The sequence below is a fragment of the Trichosurus vulpecula genome, chromosome 3 (genome assembly GCF_011100635.1).
Source record: "Trichosurus vulpecula isolate mTriVul1 chromosome 3, mTriVul1.pri, whole genome shotgun sequence".
In the NCBI taxonomy this organism is placed as follows: Eukaryota; Metazoa; Chordata; class Mammalia; order Diprotodontia; family Phalangeridae; genus Trichosurus; species Trichosurus vulpecula.
The window spans coordinates 96,443,844-96,465,977 of record NC_050575.1 but is presented as its reverse complement, the minus strand read 5'-3'; the positions used below and the strand labels follow the sequence as shown (position 1 = coordinate 96,465,977).

The window sequence follows — 22,134 nt, the reverse complement described above, 5'->3', positions numbered from 1 at the left end:
ACGGCGCTGAGAGAGGACCCAGAAGCCAAGGTAATGCTATCTCACACTCTTCATTCTTCCCGCCCCAATACCAGGCCCCCACTGGCCCTGAGTGCCCACCCCAGGGGGAGTTAAAGCCAGGGTCTGTTAGGAGGCAGTGTGTTCCTGGATCCATCCTAGGTAATTGGTTACGTTGGCGTAGACTCCAGGCTTGTTTCGGTTCCCACAGCCTGTGCCCCAGCTCACCACTCCGCGCAGAGTGAGCCGATCCGCCGCTTCTTCACACACAAGCGGTCCCCCGGAGTCGCCCTGGGCCACTGATATGTCAGTTCTTTGTCCTTGCCTCTTGCCTCCCCGCTCCCCTTTTCATGTGATCTGTTTCTCCACTCACCTGGCAGGCATCTGTGCCCCCTTCCAGGAAACCGGCGCATAGCATGTCCTGGGTGACAGCTGTCCCATGCACTTCTGGGGCTGAGCAGCGCTCATAGGAAATGATCGGAAGCTGGGCTTCCTGCAGGTAACTGGAGTAGTCCTCGGCTCCTGCAGCGTGGTAAAGTGGCAGAGGTGACCAGACTCTGTTCTTTGATGGGTGGTGGGGTGGAGAGCCCTTGCAGCCCCACAAGGTCAGGGTCTACTCGCTGCCGCCCCTTCCTCCAAGTTGTGTTTGGGACCCACATTTTCTTCCTACCTTTCTTTTCATCTCTCCCCCCACCCCAATCCTGAGTCCTGTGCCAGAGGAAGTCATTCCCAGATTGTCTGTAAGCTGAGTTAGGGTGTGAGCAGCAATTCCGGGATCTCTCCCAGAGTCTTTTGACTCTGTAGGGAGCCAAGGATTTTTTAAGACTCAAACAAATACTGGAATTTACCTGCACCAGAGCAAGCCCCCCTCCCCAATCGCGTGGGAAAGTCATATGGCTCTTGACGATCCATGATCCCTTTTACCCCTCTCCCAAAGGATCATAGGATCCTGAGCTAGCAAGGGACCTTAGAGAGAATAATCCCTTATTTTACAGGTGTAGAAACTGAGGACCAGAGTAGAACTGACTTGCACAAGAACACCCACTTAAGTAGAGGTCAGGGTCAGAAAGACCTCAGAGTTCCCTCACTTCAAATCTGAAATATTTTCACTGCATTAGGTTACCACGGCCCACATTTACATTACCAAAATTCTTTACCGTCTTTTTTTTGTTTGTTTGTTTTAAACCAGACCTTAGATTTCGTCAGTGCAAGGAACTCCCGGGGAGTACATTCCTTCCACCAACACAGTTTAGCACCTGCTCTCAGCCTTACAGTCTTAGAAAAATAGTTGGTGATCTTCAAGAGGACTGTGTATCCAAGGTCACACAGCCTACTGGTACCGGGCAGAGGCACGAGATGAATCTGGGCTTTCAAAGCCCATCTTTGGCCATCTATCCCTTCACACTAATTTGACCCTTTAATCAGCCACCCCTTTCTTGTCTCTTCCCGAATCCTCTCCCGTGCAGACCCACGTGAGGGAAAAAGCCATCTTCCCTGCCCTCTGCTGACTACCTTCATACTGGTGACCCCAGCCAGCGACCTGGCAGCTCAAGCCATCACTCGGAGGCTCGGGAGAATCGGGGAGGCACACTGGTTGAACGAAGGTCGTGAACTGCGCGCACCTGCCGTCATCCGTCTCCTGCAGCCGCACCAGAGCTAACAGCCCAGGAATTAACCAAGACAGAGCTTTGAGTACTACTGGGATTCGGACCCGGACCTCCCCATCTCCAACCCCTTTTCCCTGTCTAAGGGGAGCACTGGGGTACAGAGTTAGGCTGAGGCCATCCTCTTGGCAGTGGGCACGGCTTGCAGCACCTACCAATATCGTTCTGGAACGTGTCGGTCCGGAAGTTCTCGTGCAGAAGGTATTCCCGCACCGAGAATTCCTGGCACTCAGTACAGCTCTCGTTGTATCTCTCTTGGCCCAGAACCACCTTCAGCAGTTCCAGGGCAGGCCTGCGGAAACACTGTCTGGCAGCTTCGCAGAGCACCATTAGACAACCCAGATCCCACCTCCTACACAACCCCCTGCTCCTCACCTCCAGTCAGACCCCCAAGTCTGATCTTCAAACCCAAATCCCTGAACCTCACTACTTGGGAGGGACCAGGGTGACAGCGAGAAAACCCCAAGCCTTCTCTTTCCGTGTTCATAAAGGGATCTAGCTTTTCCCATCCCAAGCTTAAACTCCCCTGCTGCCCCGGTCTCTGGATTACTCTCCCAAAGAAACAATTAAATCTTGTTGTGGTTCTGGCCGAAGAGCCCTGGGTCGCTCACCTGCTCTCCAGACAGTGTGCTGCTGTGAGAACCCAGCAGTCGCTGATGAGGCTGCCGGCGCAGAAGGTCTGGTCCAGGTAGAGAGCTGCGATGTAGGGGTGTGCCCCTGGTAATGCCACCAGCCCTCCCACAACGCGAGTCAGTGCAGAGAGCCTCTTCTTTTGTCGCTGGCCGCAGGTCACAGCGTCAACCTTCCTCAGAGAAAGCCGGGACCCGGGACTCTCCTTGCTCGGTGCTGGGAGGGACACGAACACCAGACTGATGACCGATGCCCACCAGAGACTGATATTCCCTTTTTCTGTGCTCACCCTATGCCCTCTGTGTGTACCCCGTGACCTGCCTGTGATCTTATAGTAGTACCCCCTAACTTTGTACTGCCTGTCCCTGCCCATGCCCTTAGATCGGAGGGGAAGCCCCCAAACTAAGCTCCCTGCCTTCCTCTCCCCCCACCATGACCTATTCCAACGAGCAATAGCTTCCCCTTCTCATAGTTTTTGTCTTTCCTAGTCTTCTTCCAAGAATCCAAAGCCACTTTGACGTATACCCTCCCCTAACTGAGCATAGCTGCTACAAAACTGAGACTGAAAGAGGTCTTTGAAGTCATCAAGGTTTTGAGGGTGGTACCCTCTGCCTATGCAGCCTCCATCCTTGTGTCCATCCTCTGCTTGTGCACACTTTCCTGTGTTCATCCTGTGTTGTTACTTGCCCTATTCTTTCTGGGACCATTCTGTGATGGTACCATTTCTTCTGACAACTATCTATAGCTTCAATTCAATTCAGCATTCATTTATTAAGCACCCAGGTGCCAGAGCATTACAAAGATAAAATGAAGAAGTCCCCTTCCTGTAATAGAGACTACACTCTATTCCTCGTGCCCTCTGCCAGTGCTTACCATATGCAGTCTTGGTGCTTATGTTCATACCTATCCCCCTTCTCTTTGCCAGCCTTGTTCCCTTAGTGCCCACACTGTGCCAATCTGTGCCTACCTACCCTAGTTATGTCCACATCATATCCATTTGTGTCATCCTCATGCTTTCTATGAATGACAGCCTCATGCCAATGCCTCTCTCATGCTCTCTGTCCATGTTTGTCACCATGCTAACCCCTTCATTTCTCTCTGTGCCCACCAATGTCCTCTTGTTCCTATCCTGTGCTTTGTTATCAGCCCTGTGCCTTCTGCCTGTGCTGAGCCCTTTTTATTGCTCTGTTCCTATTTCCTGTGTTTTCAATGCCCACTCAGTGTCCTGTTCCATCTGCCTGTACCCATCCAGTGACCTCTGTCTGCCCTGCCCACTGTCTTGTCAGTCCATGTGTTCTTTCGGTCTGGCCCAATCAGTATTTTCTGTCAATACTATCTTTATATCATGCCTGCCCTCTTATCTGTATCCAGACCCTCTCTGCTCACCTTGTGCCCACTGATGATGCCCTCTATCTGTACACTACGAATAAATCCATACTTTGTCTTTATTCCAAAGCCTATGCATACTTTGTGCCCTCTATTGGAGCCATAATAGTGGCCTGCCTTCTTTCTCTGCACAGCCTTTGTTATTTCTTGTCTACCATGTACCTTTAAAAATTTCTTTCTATGTTCATTCCATGCCCTCTACACCCAACCTGTGCTCACTTCCACTGCCAGCCCTATGCTTGCATTGTACTCAATCTAGTACCCTCCTCAGTGTCATGACTCCTGGAGCCTTGTCCACCTGTGCCTACTACATCCCTGTGTTTGTCGTTTGTTCAGATCTATGTCTCTCTGCCTATCCCATCCTTTGTGACAGCCCTGGACCTCCTGTCTGTGCCCATCCAGTGCCCTCTACCATTTCACACCTTCTGTGACCTGTTTTTTATGTGAATTCCCCACCCCCTCTCCTCCTTCCTGTCCCCTCCTGGTATGGTAATACTTGACCCCTATCCTACCTGCGGAAGATGATGGGGCAGGAGTAGTTGAGTGTGGTGATGCAAGGGCTGGACTCTGAGTTGGTTGCTGGCACATGGCCAGACTACAGTGCTCCCAGCTCATCCGGGGCCCAGAGAGAACAAAGCACCAAGGACTAGTGTCATTGTCTGGGTTCCTGAAACCATATTTAAATGGTATGAAGTACGGGTGAGGGTCCTCTCCATCTCATACTCAACAATCTCCTCAGTGCCCTTTCTCACCTCTTTCCTGGTCTGGGCCCCACACAGACTCCTCCCCAAAGCCTCACTTCCCTCTTCTTCCCGGGCTTTGTCTGAGCCTGCCTCTCCCTCCCCATCTCCTCCAGCCTACTCCCCTCTTCTCATGAAAGCCCTACTCAACCCCCAGTCCTCCTCACCTGCAGTAGGGGTGATGGCCCAAACCCCTGCTCATCACGTATTCCCTGGGCAGATGCCGGAATGTGGCCTCTGAGGACCAAGGTTGGCATTGCTTTCCCGACAATGTGGTCTGAGCTGTGCCCCGGTAGGTGAGTCCCTGACCATTGTAACATGTCGCACTGGTGTCTAGGATAAAGAGGGGCCATCCAGAAATGGAGGGGCTGAAGGAGCCCCCCAAAACCGAGCTCTCTTCCTCCAGTGGTCTGCCCTACTTTTATTGTTTCTCCCTGTCTTCTCCCTTTTTTTTTCCTTTTCTTTTGGAGAGAAGTGACCTGCATACAGCAAGAACTGGTACTAGAACCTGGGTCTCAGCGGTTAGGATGACAGGCTTTCAAGCTGGAAAGAGCCTTAAAAATCATCTAGTTTAAAATCCCCTTTTTTGGCAGGTGAGGAAACCAATCCAGTGTTTGTTCCACTAGACCACACTCCCTCTCCCCTCTCCCTTTGTCAGCTTCTAAAAGGGGGAAGAGGAGGATGGAGGACATCTCCCTGTGCTTCTCCCTTTCTGTATGCCCTACTGACCACATCTCCCCTCAAACCCACCTCCAGTGCCCTGACCTGAGAGGGGCCCGGACCTACCTATTTCACAAAAATACCCTGCATAACTTGGAGGACAATGGCAGACAGGGTGGCCCTCCGCCTCCAAGCACTTCCCTCCATGGAGACATGGGTTATCCAGGCAGTCTGGGGAGAGGACAGGGATCTCAGTATAATCTTTCGGAAGAAAAGGTAAGTTGTGTCCCACTCCAGCCCTTACCAACCTCCCCCTACCAACAACTCCCCCAGATTCCTGGAATGGGTCTCATTTTCACAACGACCAGACCAGAGCACAATGTCAGACCCAGATGGTACCACTGATCATAGAATGTCTAGAATTGGAAGGACCCTTAAAACATAGTGTTAGATTTAGAAGCAATCCAAGAACATAGAACCTCAGAGATAGATTATATTTTAGAATATAAAATGTCAAAGTTAAAAGTTGGAAAAGACCTTAGAATTTAGGATGAAGAATGTTAGGGCTAAAGGGACCTTATGTAAGAGCCAGAAGAACATAGTGTCAGATATAGGAGGTTGTGTAGAACTTTGAACCTTAGAGCTGGAAGAGACCTTAAGACAGAGAACTCAGAAGAAATTTGGAACATAAAAGAAACCATAGAACATGGAATGTTCAGAGCTAGAAGGGATCAAGAAAAAGAAGTCAGGTCATTAGAGCTGAAAGGTATCTCAGGGATATGTTGGATAATGTTGGAGTCTTAGAACAAAGGAACCTTTGGAACCTTAGAAAAACCTAAAGGAATCTCAGAACAAAGGTCATTAGAGTAGACAAGAACTTCAGAATATCAGAGAGGATATGCAAACAATGTTAGAGCTTAAAGAGGCCATAAGCCCCAGGAAATATGTCAGAGCTAGGTGAGAACTTAGAACATAGACTTAGAAGTGAAAGGGAGACTAATAGAACACAAAATGGAGCATAGAACACATAACATCAGAGCTAGAAGGAACACTCAGAAGTGAAAGGGAGATTAGATAGTAGAACACAGAATAGAGCATAGAACACTTAACACCAGAGCTGGAAGGAACCTTAGAACATACACTCAGAAGTGAAAGGGAGATTAGATAGTAGAATACAGAATAGAGCATAGAACACAACACCAGAGCTGGAAGGAACTTTAGAATATAAACTCAGAAGTGAAAGGGAGATTAGATAGCAGAACACAGAATAGAGCATAGAAGACTTAACACCAGAGCTGGAAGGAACTTTAGAACGTACACTCAGAAGTGAAAGGGAGATTAGATAGTAGAACACAGAATAGAGCATAGAACACTTAATATCAGAGCTGGAAGGAACCTTAGAACATACACTCAGAAGTGAAAGGGAGATTAGATAGTAGAACACAGAATAGAGCACCGAACACTTAACACCAGAGCTGGAATGAACCTCAGAAGTGGAAGGGAGCTGAGAGAATAGGGCATAGAACATGGAATGTCAGAACTGGAAGGACCTTTCCAAAGAACCCTTGGAAAATAAAAGATTAGTGTCAAAGCTAGAAGGTCCCTTAGAAAGGCAATAGTTAAATCCCATTTTACAACTGGGGAAATGAAGTAGAGCTCAGAAGCTTCAGACACAGTGAATAGGAAGTCACACCAAGTGAATCAGTAGCCACCTATCTACTATCTAGTCTTTGGACTTGGGGCCTCATGTCCCTCCCCCGCCCTCCCTGCTCCAGCTTCCCTGTGGCTGTGCCAGGCCAATCCTTACCCCGGCTGTGTGGCAGCCACTTGCAGTCAGCCCTGGAGCCCTTACACCGGCACTTGGCCACTCTCAGTGGCTCTGCATGAAACCAGGTCTCATCCTCATCAAAGAACTCCCTCAGCTGAGGCTGGTGGCACTTCTCTGGGGGCAGAATGCATGCTGATTAAGATAGGTTTTTGGTGTTCAGTCATGTCCTACTCTTCATGGCCCCATGTGGGGTTTTCTTGGCAAGGATACTAGAATGGTTTGCCATTTCCTTCTCTAGCTCATTTGACAGATGAGGAAACTGAGGCAAACAGTGACTTACCCAGGGTCAAACAGCTAGTAAAGTCTTCAAGGCTGGGTTTGAACTTAGAAAGATGTCTTCCTGACTCCAAGCCTGGCATTCTATCCACTGTACCACCTAGCTGCAAGGGCCTATGCTAAAGGGCTGTGCAGAGGGAGGGTATGCCAAGACATGCCAGGAATGGGCCCCAAGAGGCAAGGTTCCTGACTCGAGTGTTTATATGTCTCCTTTTGTCTCTGAGATTGTGCTTGGTAGCACAATGGATAGCACATGGGACCTGAAGTCAGGAAGATGTAAGTTCAAATCCAGCCTCAGACAATTAACTAGCTGTGTGACCCTGGACAAGTCATTTGATGTCATAAAGTCTCCTAAAATCATCATAACAATATGACCTCCCTCCCAAGGGTATTGTGAGAATATGAGATAACACTAGTAAAGCACTTTGAAAATCTTACGGCACTTTATAATTATGTTATCTATACATGTATGTATATATAAATATATATATAGTACTATTATCATCTAGATTCTGAGAGGTTGAGGCTCCCAAGGGTAGAACCTCTCCCCATAGCTAGGTCTTGGGGCCACCCTCCCTGTGGGGGTGATTGTACTGAGTACTCAGAAGCCCAGGATCTAGAGTCAGGCACAGTGGACCTCAAGTAAATTGGCACCTTTTTGACAATGATGGCCGCTGAGGTGGGGGGGACAGAGGCATCGAGGTCCAAGGAGAGTGTTGATGCAGGTCCCTCCCTTGTGGCACGGATTGTGGTGGCAGTGATCTGTGGACAGAAGGCCCTTGCATTTGACCTCTGAGGTTGCAGAGTCCCCAAATGGAATAGGAGAGGGGCTGGGGGAGGGTGATGACTGGAAGAATGAAATTAAGGCCACAGTACCTAGCTGCCTAAGGACTGAGATTAGATAGTCACCCCTGGGGCCCTTCTTTGTGGAGAAGTGAAGCAAAAAACCCCCGAGCTGTATCCAACTTCTAGCTTGGGAGCAGGGTGGGGGAGGAGCCCAAGGACTTTCTGGAATGGAAAGACAGAAGGGAGGAGAGGAGAAAGCTCCACCCAAGGCACCTTTCACTTTCTTGGATTCCAGGCAATACACCCACTTTTGATCCCGATCATAGTTATCGGTGGTTGCACACCTGCAGAAAGAGGGGGTCTTTATCTCCATTTTACAGATCAGGAAATAGGTTCAGATTGACCAATGTCAAAGTAACACACACGGGGAAGAGGTAGTTTATTTGAATAGAGTAATATTCTCATTTGGGAGCCTTGTAGAATCCTGTGACCAAGACAATGAAGCCTAGTAGAGAAAGGGAGGTCAGGAGCTTACCAGGCATGGGGTCCTGGACGGTCCCTCTTGGTACATCTGTGGTACAGCTGGCCTCGATATTGGAAGGGGAAGAAACAGGGATCCCCGCTGGTCGTGAGGACTGAAATTAACCCACAAACACCTAATGAGCCCCCTACAGCATGCAGCAGACCCCAGACCTACCCTCCGGGGGCCAGAAGTCTAGTTGGTGGGACAGGACATATGTCAAGTCTACAAGCTATGTTAAGCACCAACAAAACGTGCCCGTGCTAGGCATTGTGCTAAGTTGTCCAGGATACAAACAAAAAACAACAAAACTGTTCTCTATTCTCAAGGAGCTCACAGTCTAATAGGGTGACAACCTGCAAACAAATATGCATATTGGATAAACTAGAAATAATCTCAAGGGAGGCAGTAAGATTAAGGAAGACTGGGTTAGGGAGGCTAGGTGTCTCAGTGGCTAGAGCACCAGCCCTGGAGTCAGGAGAACCCTAGTTCAAATTCAACCTCAGACATTTCCTAGGTGTGTGACCCTGGGTAAGTCACTCAACCCTTATTGCCTCGTGAATTTAAAAAAAAAAAAAAAGACTGGGTCATGTCTCTTGTAGAAGGTAGGATTGTAACTGAGACTTGAAGGAAGCCAGGAGGTGGTGAGGTGGTGAGGAGGGGGACAGCCAATGAAAATGTCAGGGGCGGGGTGGGAGAATTCAGATTCCTATTAAAAATCCTGTTAAAGTGAATACTGAAAACTAAAAAAAAGAAAAAAATGAAGAGGAAGCTGGTTTGTCTTTCTGCTTCCTCTCTTCCCAGAGATGCTAGAGTCCTAAGACCTGCATCTGAGTCCTGTTCTGCCAATTACTACGACTGTGGGTAAGATATTTCAATTCCCTGAACCTTATTTTCCTTATCTACAAAAAAAAAAAAGGTGAGGATGTAATAATATTTGCCCGACCTATCTCATGGGGCTATTGTGGGAAAAGTGTAAAGCACCATATAACTGTGAGCTATGAGTAATAATGTAGTGGGGGCCATTCTGCCCCCGTCCCCTACAGAACGTCCTAGAATAAATACTTTTACTAATTCTCATAAACTCTGTGGGAGCGTTATATGACCCATCACTCAGGGGCTTGCTCTGAGAGTATATTTGTTTGCCCCCAAACTCTGTAAAACAGAGATTTCTAAATCCAGCCAAAACTCACTTATTTAAAAAATAATTACAAATAAAATTCTAGTTTCACAAAATCCATAAAAAGAAAAGAAAGAAGATATCCAGTCAGGAGATAGAATGTCATATGCAACTAACAACAAGAAGGCCAGTGTCTCTGGGTCACCGAGTATGTGGAGGAGAGTTAGGTATATGAAGCCTGGAAGGCTAGGAAGGGACTACTTTATGAAGGTTTTATTCTCCTTTTATACTCCATTTATACTCCATTCTGGAAGTAACAGGGAGCCATGGAGTTTGTTGAATAGAGTCAGGAGGGATGAGGTTCAGTTGTGTGCAACTCTCCGTGACCCCATATGGAATGTCCGAGCTGGGAGAACATTGGCTGTCAGAACTGGAAAGGATCTTAATAACACACAATAGAGGCTCTCAGAGCTGATTTGGTTCTATTGTACAGACAGTAAAGCTGAGTGATGGCTGATGGCTCTGGAAAGGTAGGAGATTCCACTGTACTTGGCTGTCTCTTTATTCATTCATGCTCCAAACATTTGAAAGGCAGATTACATACAATAATAGAAACCCCAGTTTCTACAGTACTCTGCGGTTTATGTATTTCCCTCACAACTTCAAGCTAGCACAAGCGTTAGCCAGTGCCTATCAACAGTGCCCAGTACGTAGCAAGAATTTAATAAATGCTTGTAGATTGATTTATTGCCTGATGTATAATAGGCGCTAAGTAAATGCTTATTGATCGATGGCCTGATTACAGACGAGGAAACTGAGTACATCTCAGAAAGGTTAAGTGATTTGGCCATGTTCACATAACCTGTGAGTAATGGGCCCGATGATGCTTCTCCATACATTGCGCACTCCCCACAGTGCCTGGCACAGCTGCCTACACAAAACAGGTGCTTGGTGTTTGCCATTTCACAAATTGGTGGCCCAGGTTGGGGGAGGGAAGTGGGACACCCAGAAGGAAGGAAGGGAGGGAGGCATTAGGAATTCAAGAGGCATTAAGAGGGGACTGAGGGGTGTGGGTGTTTTGGCTGAGGAAGTAGAAAGTCGTCCTCCCACCCCACTCATAACTACAATAATAGTAACGACTCATTTACATACCACCTTCAGATCTGGGCCTTCACTCAAAGACTGGGGCTAGAGTGTCCCTGGACAGCCAGACTCACCCCTTGGTCTCTATCCCAACCTTCCCTTTTGCCCTTTTCCAATGAAGGGATGGTTATTCCTAGAACCCAACTCCCCACTTTCCCCACCCGCCACTACCACCACCACCACCACCACCTACCAATGATGGGGTTTAGCCTGTGGGAACCCCTTTGAACCCCAAAAGAATTTGGGTCCCATTCATTTGAGGGGAGAATGATGGGGTTTAGACTGTGGGAAGAGAGGAAGCAGAAAGACAAACCAGCTTCCTCTTCATTTTTTTCTTTTTTTTTAGTTTTCAGTATTCACTTTAACAGGATTTTTAATAGGAATCTGAATTCCCCCACCCCGCCCCTGACATTTTCATTGGCTGTCCCCCTCCTCACCACCTCACCACCTCACCACCTCCTGGCTTCCTTCAAGTCTCAGAGATCTGGCCTCTCATGCCCAAATAGCCTCGCCTAGCCTTCCATGGTCTGGCTACCTCTGGATTGCCTTCTGGCTGTTTCCCACCCTTGATTCTGATCAAACTATCTATACCCTAGCTCTGTTATTATCTGTCATCTCCAGGTAGCCTTCAGCTATTTCCCACCCTGGAGTCTGACCTTACCCCAGTCACCCCAGTCCCCTCTAAACCCTTCCTCCAGTCACCCCAGACTACTTGACCACCCCTCAATCCCTCCCACAATCTTTCTGTATCATCTTGCCTCCATGAAGGTGCTCAGATTCAATCTAGCTCAGTATATTGAATCTGGCCTGCTTGTGAAAACAAGCAGCAGTCACAAATGGTGAGATTTCTTAAGACAACCCAATATGGCAAATCATTAATAAACTTTATTTTTCCTTGACTGAGAAGGCTTGAGTCGAATTCATTTGGCAGGACCCGGCCTATCGGTATTTTGGGGTCTCGAACACCCCTCAACCCTGAAACTCATCACCACCACCACCACCACCACCTACCACCACCACCACCATCAGTACCTTACCCTTGGCCACTTGGCCAGAAGTCCAGCTGAGAAGACTCACCTGCTGTGGTCATGGGTTCTTTTGGAGTTTTCCAGGGTGGGGGCTATGAGAAATTAGGATAGGAGGAGTGCCACCTCAGTCTTGCCCCACCCAGGTCCCCTACTGCACGCTAAACGCTCTCTTCATTGTGTTTCCCCGTACATACTTTTGTCCTTTCTCTCCCCAGCTCAGAGATCCAGAGACCACCCTCCCACCCCACCCACTTCACACACAGAACTACCACCCAGGTCAGGACCCTGAGCTTCCCCATTTCTTTTTCTCCCACTAAGCTCTGATTCATCCTTCTCAGTTCCTATTCTTGACCTCTTCACCTCATGTTCCGTGTTCCAGAGGCCCAATGTGGGGAACCTGAACCCAACCTTGCCCCAGGCAGGTTTCAGAATCACTAGAGGCCTTCACAGTGGTCTAGTACCACTCCTACCTGAACAAGATCCCCTCTATAACACATCTGACAAACGGTCTCCCAGATTTTGCTCGATCTTCAGTGAGAGGGAACTTGCTACCTTCAGAGGCCTGTATCTTATATTAAACCTGAATTGGCCTCTGCAATTGCTATCCATTTCTGCCAAGTTCTCCCCGGAGAGTAAAACAGAACAAATTCAATCCTTTCAGGTGGTAGGTCCTCAAGTAATGGAAGATAGCTGTCCCAGTCTTCACCCCCAACTTTTTTTCCCTTCCTCACCAGGTTAAATAGTCCTGTATTTACAATACTCCCATACTTACAATACTCCAGAAGCAGTCTAATCAGGGCAGCATACATTGATAACTAATAACAATAATAAACAGCTAGCATTTATCTCTTTAAGGTTTGCAAAGTGCTTCACAAATATTATCTCGTTTGATCAGGACTACCTCCTTATCTCAGGATACTTTGCATATCTCACAGGAACCTGAGATCACATTAACTTCCTAGGCTGCTACGCATTGTTGTTGACTCAAGTCGAGTTTCCAGGAACTAAAAAACCCCAGAGCTTTTTCAGATTGTTGTTCAGCCATGTTTCTACCATCTTGCCATTTTCTGTCTTCTTATTTCTTATTTTTCCCACAGGGAGACACCTTGGATTCCTAGAAAAGCTAAGTGCCTGGGGGTGCTCAGGTGGGAATAAGACCAGAGCAGCAGACTTCCCAACCCTGGGTTACTAGACACCTGGAGAAAGCAGGAAAGGGGAAGGGTGAGTTGGGAACTCTGGTTCTCTTCCCTCCCCAGCCAACAACTAATTAGCCAGATTCAGGGGCAAAGCAAGGCACCCAAGGCCAAAAAGGAATGCTCTCCCCTAGGGATTTCCTGACCTTACGATTCCCTTCCACTGGAGACCCTATAATACAGCCCCTCTTCCTTCACCAAGGACCCCCTAACCCAGCCCCCAAACTGCTCCCTCTGAAACCATAACTCTCTCTCTATTTGATTTCCCCTGAGACCACCCTAAATCCTTTCCTCATACTTCCTCTTCCCCTCCCCAAAGGAACCCTTAACCCAACTCTCATCTTTCCTGGAACCACCCTATTCCTTCCCTCCTGGCAGCCCCTTTTCCTAGAAACTGGAAACAACATGCCCCCCCCAACCTCTTCCCCTTTGGCAAGGTCCCCTAGACCCTGTTCACCACCAGGGCTCTCTCACCAGAAGTGCCAGCCCCAGGCCCAACATTAGGGATTCCAGTAGCAGTAGGAACCGCATTTTGTCTCTGTGTTTGGATCAATATGATGGGGTAAGGTCCAAGGGAAGAGTCGGAGTCAAAGAAAGATAAACTCCAACCAGGCTGAGCCCCCTCCCCCTGACCCTGACCCAAATTCAGGGCCCAGTGCCAGTGTATTTTTGGCAGAGGGAAAGACCAGCCTTCCTGGGAGAGGCAGGACTAGGCTAGGTTTGTCTAAAGAGAGTGAATAAGAAAGGGGCCATGATATAGGATCTCAGGGACTCCTCCTGAGGGTGTGAGTCATGGATGGGTTCAAGTAAGGAGGACGGGCTTTCTGGATCCACTACCTTTGTTTCTGACCCTTTCTGGGTAACACATCAAGGTCTAGTTCTGCCACTCAGTACCTGATGGACCTTGGGAAAGTTACTTTGCCTCTTTCATCCATCTATAAAAATAGAGTTGGTAAGGAGGTAGCATAGTAGAGAAGAAACACGAACTCTGGAATCCCACCAAGAATTTGGCTTCTAATATTTCTCTAATGCTTATCTTCTAATGCAACTTGGGCAAATCATTTAACCTCTCTCAGCCTCAGTTTCTTTATCTCTTAAGTGAGGGGTCAGACTCTACAATTCCTTCCAGTTCTAAATCTATGAACTCATGAAGAGCTGATTTTTAAAAAGCATTTCTAATTTGACATCCTGCGAACTCACTTTCTTAGTCCATCCCATTATAGCAGTGTTCTAGTTGCTAGAAAGTTTTTCCTTATAGGAAATAGATCCCCCTCGCTTCCTTTTTACCCACTGTTCCTACTTCTGACCTCTGGTACCAGGCACTTCAAATGTTTTTTAGATTGTGTTTGTGTCCCTCCTAAGTTGTCTCTTAGAATGACTGAAGTTAACAGGCTAAAATAAATATTCATAATTCTTTTATCCTATCCTCATTTAATGAGGAAGTCCCCTTTCCATCTTCTAGACACACTGTAGCTTGCCAATGTCCTTCCTAAAATGTAGTGTCTAGAACTAACCACGGTACTCCAGATATGGTCTGACAATGATGAAGAAGAGCAAAACTGACATCTCACTTGTTCTGGACCCATTATGTAAAGCAGGGCTGTTCAAAATGCAGCCCATGGGCCTCAATTTATGCAACCCACCTACAACCATAGAAATTTACATAAATGCTTTAGTAAACGAAGCTGAGCTACCACAGAGCTCTCGCTAAAACGGCAAATCAAAATATATTGTCAGTTGTTTCAATAAAAACCTAAGGTTGGACAGCCCTGAGGTAAAGTAGAATCCCTTCAGGGCTCACTTCTGGATCTGGCAAGTTGGGTTCCTCTAAGGGTGGCTGCTACTCAGAGTTCCAAGGGTAACACTGAAGATAGCTATCCTAATACCAAATCTCATGAGCCCCCAATGGTTTGTTAGCTTTTAAAAATCAGTCAGCAGGCTCAGTTCTTTAGCAATGACACTCGCTTAAATTATATAACAAAAGCAGTAGCTACAAAGCATTACCTCCACATTTGGGGCACAATCTCCCACAAACACAGAGTCCATGAGGGGAAGAGTGGGCACAAGCTTAGAATACAGTGGTAGATTTCTGGGTCACTTGACCAACAAGATAGACTTGACATTTTATCCATGGATCATCATCTCTCAGATCTCTCCAAAATAGGACTTATACACAAGAGATAAAACAATTTCAGCTGCCCCTATGATCTAGGACACCAAACACCCTAACGAGTCAACAATCCAATGACTAAAGAAGCCTAATCTCTGACTCCCAATGCCCTCACTCAATACCCCTCCCCCATCACTCGCTATGCTTGGGTACCCAAGGGCTTACAACACAACTCAATTTTACCCACCATCTCTCTCTCCCTTCTCCCTGTGTCACAGAAAACCAAAAGGCATTTTTGGGACAGGAGCATGGCTGCCCTCCGTGCTGCAACAGAGCTCAGCCAAAGAAGTAAAGAGCTCATGGAACTGGCAAAAGGCACATGTGGGTGGCTGTGTGGCACTCCACTAAGCTTGAGGGAAAGAGCCCAGCATGCAGCTGGGGCCAGGTCTGTCCCCCCCCATACCCCCTCCCTGCCAAGCCAAGTCACTTGAGGCAGAGACTGAAGTCAGTGAAAGGTGAATTGCCCAATGTGGGAGGAGCCTGATAGGGCTTTGAGGTCCAGACACCAGGGAAACATTAAAGGAGGAGTCAAAAAGTGAGCAATAGAAATCTAAGAGAAAAGACGAAAATTATCAAAGTTCTAAGGGGGAAGGAAAATCAGTTAACAACATTGAGCATTAACAGATGAATCAATAGGGAAGATATTAATAACAGCAGAAATATGGCCACCCAGATCAATATCTTTGAATAAATATTGCAAGACAAAAGAAAATTAATACCTGACAAGACAGAGGACCCTATGAATTCCCAAGAGAGTACAGACCCACAGTAGGTTGTTCCTGAATAGGTCAAAAGAGAAATGAGAACTGCAAAAGCAGAGCATATGACCTGTACAGCAGAAATAGTTGGCAACATAAATTGTTCCCCAAAACTGAGAATTACTCTACCAGATTCCTTTTATGAGACAAATACAGTCATAATACCTAAAGCAGGGAAGGATGAAGTATGAAAGGAGAACTATAGACCTATATCATTAATGAATAAAAAAAAAAGTCAAACAAAATCCTGTCAAATAGACTACAGTGATTTATCCAAGAAATCATTCATCATAACCAAGTTGCATTTAAACCAGGCATGTAAGGATGATTCCACATTGGGAAAACACAATCGTACATCTAGGTCCTCTTAGTACAAATAATGAACCCCCTTAAATGATCCTATTACTTTAATTCACACTGCGTATTTCCATTGGACTAGAACTAATTACTATATTTTACAAAATTATAACTTCAAGTAGGATAAGTTTGAGTACATGGGACCACTTTAATGGATTCATTACTTAAACTAATTGAGTCCTAGCTATACTAAAGAAAAAAAAACCAAACCATATGGTTTTCTCAATATATGTGGGAGGGGGAAAGCTTTGATAAAATATAGTACTCATTTATGCTAAAATAAAAACATTCACACACACAAAATATAGGAGCAAAAAGACTTTTTAAAAAATCATCTGCCTAAAACCAAAATCGAGTATTATATGCAATATAGCTACACTAGAAACTTTCCTAATACACAAATACCAGAGTAAAACAAGGATGACTACTCTTTGCCCTATTATTGTATATTGTGTACCTAATATGTTCCACTAATCAACCTCTCTACTTCTTACCTAGTACCAAATTATTTTGATGATTATAGTTTTGTAGTATAGTTTGAGATCTGGTACTGTTAGGTCCCCTCCCTTTGCATTTTTTCTTCATTTATTCTCCTGATACTATTTTTTTTTGTTCCTCCAGATGAGTTTTGTTATTATTTTTCCTAGCTCAGTAAAGTAATTTTTTGGTAGTTTGATTGGTATGTCACTAAATAAGTAAATTTAAGTAGTACCGTCATATAATTATGTTGACTTGACCCACCCATGAGCAATTAGCACTTCTTTAATTATTTAGAGCTGTCTTTATTTGCGTGGAGTGGTTTATAATTGCGTTCATATAGTTCCTGTGTGTGCTTGGCAAGTAGACTTCCAAGTATTTTGTACTATCTATGGTTATTTTAATTGAAATTTCTGTTTTATCTTCTGGATTTTGTTGGTAATATATAGAAATGCTGATGATTTTGTGCTCTCTGCACTATTATTTGATATAGTTCTTGAAATGCTAACAAGAACAGTACAAGAGAAAGAAATTAAAGGTGTAAAAATAAAGAGAAAATAAAATTATCCGTATTTGCTAACATGATGATTTACTTAGAAAATCTTAGGGAATCAGCAATGATAGTAATTAAAATAGTAGATTCAACCAAGTCATGGGCTACAAAAATAAATCCTCAAAAAGAAGAAGTATTTTTATATGATAATAACAAAATCCAGGAGGCAGTAATAGAAAGGGAAATCCCATTTCAAATGACTGTAAAACATATAAAATATCTGAAGATCAATCTACCAAAGCATACAAAATACCTGTAGAAATCTAATTTAAAAGTGCTGCATAAGCTAAAATGGATAATTTTGATTACATAAAATTTTAAAGGTTTTGCACAAAGAAAACTGATGAAGCTAAAATTAGAAGAAAAGCAGTTAACTGGAAAAAAAATTGTAGCAAGTTTCTCTAATAAAGGTCTCACTTCTAAAATATATAGAGAACTAAGTTAAATTTATAAAAATAAAGCCATTCCTCAATTGGTAGATAGTCAAAGGATATGAATAGATAGTTTTCAGAGAATAAAATAAAGCTATCAGTAGTTATATTTTTAAAAATGCTCTAAATCACTTATAATTATTCAAATACAAATTAAAACAACCTGAGGTACCACCTCATATTCATCAGATTGACTGAGATGACAAAAAAGGAAAATAACAAATGCCGGAGGGGCACTAGTGGTAGAGCTGTGAACTAGTATAACCATTCTGGAAAACAATTTGTAATAAGGCCCAAAAAGCTATTAAGCTGTATATGTCCTTTGATCCAGCAATACCTCTACTAGATCTATTGCCCCAAAGAAACCAAAAAAAGAAGAAAAAGACCCATATGTACAAAAATATTTACAACAGCTCTTTCTGTGGTAGCAAAAAATTAGAAATTGAAGGGATGCCCATCAACTGGGCAATGGCTGAACACATTATGATGTATGAATACAATGGACTACTATCGTGCTTTAAGAAATGATAAAGGGAGTGAGTCAAGAGGACCTGAGTTCAAATCTGGCTTTAGACATCTGACATACTTCCTAGCTGTGTGACATTGGGCAAGTCACTTAACCCCAATTGCCCTGCAAAAAAAAAAAGGAAAGAAAGAAAGAAATAACAAAAGGGATGGTTTCAAAACAGCCTGAGAGGTTTTATATGAACTGACAAAATGAAGTGAATAGAACCAGGAGAACAATTTACACAGTAACAGCAATATTGTAAAGATAATCAACTTTGAAAGACTCGGTAACACTGAATAATAATAATACAATGACTAACCATGATTTAAAGGATTCAGGATGAAATGTGCTGTCTACCTCCAAATAGAGAAACAATAAGCTCAGAGTGCAGGTCAGAGCATATTTTCATCTACTTCTTTCTTTTTGGAATATGGCTAATATGGACATTTGTTTTGTGTGACTATCCATATTTGTAATAAGTTCTATTTTTCTTGCTTTCTCAGCAAGTGGAGTTAGGGAGAGAATTTGGAACTGAAAATAAAATGAAATTGAATTTTTTTAAAGTGCTTTTTAAAGAAATAACTTAAATAGCATGAGGAATATTCAGTGAGGAATATTCTATGCCTTGCTAATATAATAAAAATAACAATATAACAATACTACCAAAGTTTATTTACAGTTTTAAGGCGATACCAATCAAATTATCAAATAAATTCATTTGGAAAAATAAAAGATAAAGACAATAAAAATGAAATATCAAAGGAAATAATGAAAAGATGTAGGAATGAGGAGAGACTAGTCCTTCTAAAACTCAAATTATGTAATAAAGCAACAGTCAGAAAAATTAGCTGGTATTGATTAAAAAATAGAGAAGCAGATCAAGGGAGAATTAGAAACAATGGAACTCAATAACCCAGTGCACAATTAACCAGAAAACATAAATTAATTAGGAAAGAATTCCTTATTTGATTAAAAACTGCTAGGGAAGCTAGAAAGCAATCTGAGAGAAATTCGACTTAACCCAACACCTTATATAACATTCCATAATACATTCTAAACATATACAAGGACTTAATATTAAAGATCATACAATAAAAAAAATTAGAAGAGAAGCAGATGATATACATCTCATAGCTATAGGTAAGAGATGTACTACATAGTTTTTTATTTATTTCATTAAATATTTCCCAATTATATGTAAAAAAATTAATTCATTTTTTAAAATTTTGACTTCCAAATTCTCTTCCTCCTTCCCCTCTGCCATTCCTTGAGAAAACAAGCAAGATGATATTGATTATACATGTGGAAATCATGCAAGATACATTTCCATATTAGCCATGTTGCAAAAGAAAACATACTCACCAGAAAAAAAAAAAACAGAAAAAATAAATAAAGAAAAAAAGTATGCTTCAATTTGCACTCAGAGTTCATCAGTGCTCTCTCTGGAGATGTATAGCATTTTTCATCATAGATCCTTTGGAATTGTCTTGGATCATTGTCTTGATCAGAGTATCTAAATCTTTCACAGTTCATCATTATAATAGTGCTATTGCTAGGTACAATGTTCTGGTTCTGCTCACTTTACTTTGTGTCAATTCCTATAATTCATCCCAGGTTTTTCTGAAACCATTCCACTTATCCTGATAGCACAATGGTATTCTGTCACAATCACATATCACAATTTGTTCAACCATTCCCCAATTGATGGGCATCACTTTAATTTCCAATTCTTAGCCACCACAAAAAGAGCTGCTATAAATATTTTTATATAAATAGGTCTTTTTCCCTTATCTTTGGTCTCTAGTAGTAGTTATTGCTGGGTCAAAGGGTATGCACAGTTTCATAGCCCTGGGGGAATAGTTTCAAATTGTTCTCCAGAATGGCTAGACTAGTTCACAACTCCTCCAACAGAGTATTAGTGACCCAATTTTTCCACATCCCCTCCATCATTTGTCATCTTCCATTTCTCTTATGTTAGCCAATCTGATATGTGTGAGGTGGAATCTTAGAGTTGTTCAATTAATATTTCTCTAATCAATAATGATTTAGACCATTGTTTCACATAACAATTGACAACTTTGCTTTCTTCTTCTGAAAACTGCTGTTCATATCCTTTGACCATTTATCACCTGGGAAATAGCTTGTATTTTCATAAATTTATTTCAGAAATGAGGTCTTTATCAGAGAAATTTGCTGTAAAATCTTTCCCAGTTCCTTGTTTTCCTTCTAATTTATTTCTGCATTAGTTGTGTTTGAGCAAAACCTTCTAATTTCATGTAATCAAAATTATCCATTTTACTTCCTGTGATCCTCTCTATTTCTTGTTTGCTCATAAACTTTTCCTTTACCCATAAATCTAACAGGTACATTTTCCATGCTCCCCTAACTTACTTATGATAGCACCCTTTATGTCTAATTATTTGCCCATTTTGACCTTATCTTGGTATATGGTGTGAGACATTGGTCCATACCTGGTTTCTTCCAAACTGCTTTCCAGTTTTCCCAGCAATTTTTGCTAAATGGTAAGTTTTTACACAAAAGCTTAGATTTTTAGGTTTATCAAACGCTAGGTTACTATGGCCATTTACTACTATGTATTGTGTATTCACTGTTGTGTATCTGGTACCTAATCTAGTCCACTGATCCACCACTCTATAGCCAGTACCAGGTCATTTTCATGATTACCACTTTGTAATATAGTTTGAAACCAGACACTGCTGGGCTGCCTTCTTTCACATTTTTTTTCCTATTGATCCCCTTAACCTATTGTTCTTCTAGATGGATTGTGTTATTTTTTCTAGTTCTACAAAACTTTTCTTTGTAGTTTGATTGGTACAGCACTGGATAAGTAAATTAACTTATGTAGAATTCTCATTTTTATTATATTAGTTTAGCCTACCCATGACAATTAATATTTCTAGGAGATGTATTCTTAACCAAATGGGAGATAAAAGCAATCACAAAAGATTAAATAGATAACTTGGATTACAGAAAACTGAAAAGCTTCTGCACAGATAAAATGAATGCACCTAAAATAAAAAGGGAAGAGTGGAATGAATAAAAAAGAATCTTTGCATCAAAGTTCTCTGATAAGGATTTTGTATATAAAATGTGTGTGTGTGTGTGTGTGTGTGTGTGTGTGTGTGATGCCAAAAGCCATTCCCCAATAGATAAGTGGTCAGAAAAATAAACAATTCTCAAAAGAAGAATTGCAAACCATTAACAGCCACATGAGAGAATTCTCCAATTCACTAATAATAAGAAAACACAAATTAAAACAACCTTGAGGTTACACTCTGAAAATTAGGGGGGAAAATAACCAAAAAGATGGGACTAGTCAATGTTGGAGGGGAAGATAAGCACACTAGTGCATTGTTGGCAGAGTTGGGAACTGGCACAGTCATTTTGGAAAACAATTTAGAATTACGCAAATAAATGGCTAAAGGCCCACACCCTGTGCCCCAGAGGTTGCCTTATTAGGTTTTTACCCCAAGAAGGCTATTGATAAGAAGAAAGTCTCCATAACACTCCAAAATATTTATAGCAGCACTTTTTGTGACAGCAAAGAATTGGAAACAAAGTAAATACATAGTGATTGAGGAATGGTTAAACAAATTGTGATACATAAACAAAATGGAATATCACTATTCTATAAGAAATGATGAATGTGATAAATGCAAAGAAGCATGGAAAGATCTACATGAACTGATGCAGAGTGAAGTAAGAAGAAGCAAGAAAACAATATATACAATGACTTCAATGGTGTAAAGAACAACCACAACAAAAACTCAAAAGTAAATGCTGCGAAATTATTTTTTAAAAAAGCATAGCATGAAAGAAGAGATATGAGAAGTCGTGCTTACCTCATCCATTTGCAGAGGTTTGGAGTTCCACAAGTGTTGTACATGG

At 43.3% G+C, this 22,134-nt stretch overlaps 1 protein-coding gene across 1 annotated transcript; it reads right to left on the bottom strand.

The window, feature by feature from the left end:
* Positions 1–31: 31 nt before the first annotated feature.
* Positions 32–13,552, bottom strand: F12 (coagulation factor XII). Its single transcript, XM_036750445.1, has 14 exons — positions 13,446–13,552; positions 11,828–11,870; positions 8,503–8,602; positions 8,241–8,311; positions 7,836–7,943; positions 6,885–7,019; positions 5,204–5,308; positions 4,585–4,750; positions 4,190–4,344; positions 2,273–2,507; positions 1,817–1,953; positions 1,510–1,653; positions 371–519; positions 32–288 (listed from the first exon to the last, which is right to left on the bottom strand). Exons 1-14 carry the CDS (start codon positions 13,500–13,502, stop codon positions 127–129), a joined length of 1,767 nt encoding a protein of 588 aa, XP_036606340.1. The 5' UTR covers positions 13,503–13,552; the 3' UTR covers positions 32–126.
* Between the last annotated feature and the right edge of the window lie 8,582 nt (positions 13,553–22,134).